This window comes from Epinephelus moara, chromosome 1, assembly GCF_006386435.1.
Source record: "Epinephelus moara isolate mb chromosome 1, YSFRI_EMoa_1.0, whole genome shotgun sequence".
NCBI lineage: Eukaryota > Metazoa > Chordata > Actinopteri > Perciformes > Serranidae > Epinephelus > Epinephelus moara.
Window position 1 is genome coordinate 46,951,308 of NC_065506.1, and position 4,683 is coordinate 46,955,990.

The following is a 4,683-nucleotide window of genomic DNA, read 5'->3' on the forward strand; positions in this document are numbered from 1 at the left end:
ACCTCGTCGCTAGATAGACCTACTCCTGAAAAAGTCGTGCGCAAGGCTTTTTGTCCCTACGAGGCCACCGTCATTTACCCGACGGGAGGGGTGAGCGAGTGAGCCCTGCAATCTAGAATTTGACCACTGATGTCACTGTTTTCAACCCATTTTACACACTGGCCCTTTAAGGGCGTTTTTATATCCATTTTTGGCGAACTGTGGGAGTGGAAATGAGGCTTGTGCATGTGTGCCCAGTTCTATGCATCTGGCGCATGGTCTCAAGGCGACAATGTGATTCGGCAAAATTTAACGAGGGTAAACTCCCTGTCATCAGGATTTAAATTTATCCTAAAAGAGAGAGGTCATGTCTGAAGCAAAAATCCTACGGTAGGCAAGTATGTATTGTGGCTGTGGCTCAGGAGGTAGAGGAGTTGTCCACTGATCATAGGGTCAATCAGTGACCCATCACTGTGTGTGTATGTGTTAGTGTGAATGCGTGAAGGAGATGCAAAGCACTTTGGATAAAAGTGCTATTTCAATGCAGCAGTTTATTATTTAGCTACACTTGTGTTTCCACTAAGTAATCTAAATGTTATGATGGTGTTGCAGGGTGCTATCCAAAGTGTCCCTCCAACAAGCCCTACTTTAACGAAGACAGCATGACGTGCGTTCCCTGGAACCAGTGTGGCTGCTATGATGACAAAGGCAACCATTACGATGACGGAGCTAAGGTTCCAGCAGAAAACTGTTACACTTGGTATGTCTCATACAGATGACTTATCTTCACACTAACGGCCAAAAAATACACGGGGCACATGGGAGGTTTTGTTTTGCCATATGATAATGCAGTTGGTTATGGAGGGTTTGAAAGCGTAGGCTATATTAGCTGGTACTGAATTAATCAACTGGATTGTTTTAAAAACAGGATGTAATAATTTGATTTATTTTATGGTAAAATGTAAAAACATTTTTGCATCACAGATTGTACTCGTTTGTACACAGTTCAATGTAGTTTTAACTGTTGGAGGGAAGTGGAGCCGCACGCAGAAAAAAATAAATAGACCAGCTACATAAGAAAAACGTGTAACAGCAGGGGCCAGCGTGGGCAGATGTAACTTCAGTAGTCAGTGTAGCTGCTTCAGTTAATAATAATGAACACGCTCAGCTGCACCCATCACAGCCCTCTGACATCATCAGTGTGCTGCTTGTGTGCTTCTTTCAAAATGCCTTTGAGCTTCTGTAGAGCTAAGCTAGTTTTCCAAATATAAGTTAGTAAAATTTAAGTTTAAGTTACACTGAACAAAATCCTCATGAGCTGCTGCAGGGTTCGAGGGTAAGCTTACTAAGTGAGTAGCCTATGCTTATGAGTAAACTTGCCAATGGACTAGCATATTAGTGAGCTACCTTGCTAGCTAGGTAGGCTTCGCTAACGAGTAAACTTGGCAATGGACGAGCATATTACTGAGTTAGCTTTCTAACTAGATAGGCTATACTGACAAGTAAACTTGGCAGCAGACAAGAATATCACTGACTTAGCTTGCTAACTAGGTTGGCTATGCTAATGAGTAAACTTGGCAATAGACTTTAATATTAGTGAGTTAGCTTGCTAACTAGGTGGGCTATTCTAATGAGTAAACTTGGCAATGAACTATTATGGTGAGTTACCTTGCTAGCTAGGTAGGCTTTGCTAACGAGGAAACTTAGCAATGGACTAGCATATTAGTGAGTTAGCTTGCTAACTAGACAGGCTATGCTAACAAGTAAACCTGGCAGTAGACAAAAGTATCAGTGACTTAGCTTGCTAACTAGGTTGGCTATGCTAACAAGTAAACCTGGCAGTAGACAAAAGTATCAGTGAGTTAGCTTGCTAACTAGGTTGGCTATGCTAATGAGTAAACTTGTCAATAGACTCAAATATTAGTGAGTTAGCTTGCTAACTAGATAGGTTATGCTAACGTTGAACTTATACATAAACATGGTTATATAACCTTCACCCTTAATCAACTTATGCAGTATAACACCTTTACTTGATTATAGATTAAATCTCACACTCAAGGACTAAATCTTACACTACAAATATCGATGACCTGGAGCTGGACCTAGACGTTTCTTTGCTTAAATAATTAGCTCAAAATGTGTGGTTATGCACATGACTGGAAAAAAAGATGAGTACATGTGTAAATAGAGTTGTACAAGTCCTCATGTCGACCCAGGTAATAGTGTTTTCTGAGCTTCTCTTCTGAGTAAACTGAATGATATCAGAAAGCTTCCTAGTTCTGATTAAAATCTTGAGATTTACTATGCATCATGCAATAGAATTGTGGTTGTATGTACAGCATGTAAAGTCAAAAGTTTAATGACATGTCTAAATTTTCTATCTATTTCAAAGCTCCTGTACAGTCAGTAAAATAAGCTGCCACTACGATGTGAACTGTAAGTACACAATTTTTTTATATTTATTTATGTATTTATCTATTTATGTAAATAATAGAGTTGTGCAAGTTGCTAAAATTTAGTTGTTAATTACAGTTACTAGCTACCTCTCTCAGAAGTAATTGGACTACTTTACCAATTACTGCATATAAAGTAATTCGTTTCTAGAGAAAATAATTTTTGCGTTACTTAAATATCTGCTTCTGGTTTCCTATTAAAGGCATACTAGGCTGGATTTGTTGTCTACTGTTTGGAAACTCAAAATTTAAACTTGGCCCCTCCTCCTTGGCTCAACGAGACTGAAAAAGCAGCGGTGGACAAACGAGCTAGATGATAGTGAATGAAGACTGAGTGGCATTAACGAGAACATAGTAGTGACTCTGAGATATGAAACATTATTTTTCTGATTGTTTCATGGTGGTTACATACCCACAACCCTTCAGGAAGATGCTGCATTGCTGGATTTTGTGTGAATTCAGCTGAAGGGCATGCCTCTATCTGTCCGCTTGGCTTCTCTGACCTGTGTGCATGCGGCTCAACCTTACTTGTGTTCATACAGTCACACAGACCTTCAGCTAGCATCCACAGAACAGAGGAGAGAGACGGAGACAGCAGTGTGTCCTGGTCACTACATTTAAACAGCATCTCGGCCTTGTGCTGCATTTGGCTTGGCGCTACACACCACTAGCACACCAGGTTGCAAAATGCGAGGTGCGCCGCACTGCCTTTTTTAAATTGAATGCCACTACTGAAAAAAAAAAAAAAAAATGCTTGCTGCGCCTTTTTACCGTTGCCAGGCAACCACAGACTCACCTTTTTATTCTAAACTTCTCGTGGGATCAATCTACCGTTTATTCATTTATATTAGTTTTTTGACAGTAATCAGCATGTAGTTCCTAAAATGTTGAGGCAGAGGGTAATTGCTGTAGCCCTAGTTGAGGTTGGGAGGCTGTCAGCAAATAGTTGGTTGGGTGCAAGGAAACAGAGATCTACGTGGGTACATGAGACCCTAAAAAAGAGGGTGGATCATGGGGAGTACCACCAGTTGGTCCAGGAGCTTCTCCTCCTTGATGGCCGTTTGCAGGCATATTTTAGGAGGATGCAGGGGCAGTTTGACAACCTGCTGTCTATCGTCGGGCCATATAGCTCTGGGTATCCAGCAAATGCTACCATCAGTTTTCCCTTACAGTTTACCAACTGCAAACTTGTTGTCGTGACCACCACAGAAGGCCCACCTCTCAAATCATCTGATTGGACAACGGGTAAAAAGATGACAAAAAAAGAGATGACGTGGCATTTTCCCACCTCTGAGTTCAGAGCACACACAAAAACGCCAGGCACCTAGAGCGCAGAACACAAGGCGCGTTGCAACGCAAAAAACAGAAAGCAAAAGGCTTCATTCTCATCAAAAACAATTACAAAAAGCTGCCTCCAGCTTCTAAATGCTGCCCAAATACTACACTATGAGCCTAATGTATCCCGGTAAGGGAACAACCATTGTGTGCAGGGGATAGTCTAATGATGATTGATTGTATGATACAGGCCATTTATTATGCCACCATAAAGTTTGGTGACTACTCATGCGGTCCAGGTAATGTTTATACATATACATATACATATATGTTTTTAAATGTTTATATATATGTATGTGTGCGTGTGTGTGTGTGTGTGTGTGTGTGTGTGTGTGTGTGTGTGTGTGTAAAAAAAATTGACAATATGATACTCTTCATGTGCAGACTGTAAATGCTATGTTAATGGCAAAACCTATGACTATGGGGAAACCATTTACAACACCACGGATGGGATAGGACACTGCCTGACAGCCAAGTGTGGAGTCAATGGGACTGTTACCAGGGAAATCTACCCTTGCACTACTGTGGCAACCCCTGGTCCTCCAACTACCCCCTTTACATTCAGCACGACTGGACCGACAACTACAGGTACAAAATCTATGCAGAATAACCGATGATCCTCCTTTCATATTCACAATAACTCATGGGAAAAAAACATTAAGATGTTTAGAAATGGAAAACTATGTTGAAAAAAATATTTTAAAAATAAGTATTTCTATGACATTTTTACACGACAGTAACTGTGTTCTGTTTGAAAAATTTTGTTTCCAAAGTTGTTGTCAGTACATCACTGCCAACCACCACAAGTGGGACCACAGCAAGACCTGTAGAAACAACCACATCTGAAGAGACAACTGCAAAGACAGAGACAACACAACCACCAACAGAAGGAACTACTAGCCCAGTTACGAAGTCT

General features: G+C 40.8%; 1 protein-coding gene across 1 annotated transcript in view; it reads left to right on the top strand.

Annotated features, from left to right (window-relative positions):
* Positions 1-4,683, top strand: part of LOC126395875 (mucin-5AC-like) — a 28,630-nt gene that overhangs the window by 22,959 nt on the left and 988 nt on the right. The window contains exons 27-30 of the mRNA XM_050053680.1: positions 592-739; positions 2,372-2,415; positions 4,152-4,355; positions 4,541-4,679. Coding sequence (XP_049909637.1) covers positions 592-739; positions 2,372-2,415; positions 4,152-4,355; positions 4,541-4,679 — 535 coding nt within the window. The remainder of the gene's footprint in view (positions 1-591; positions 740-2,371; positions 2,416-4,151; positions 4,356-4,540; positions 4,680-4,683) is intronic.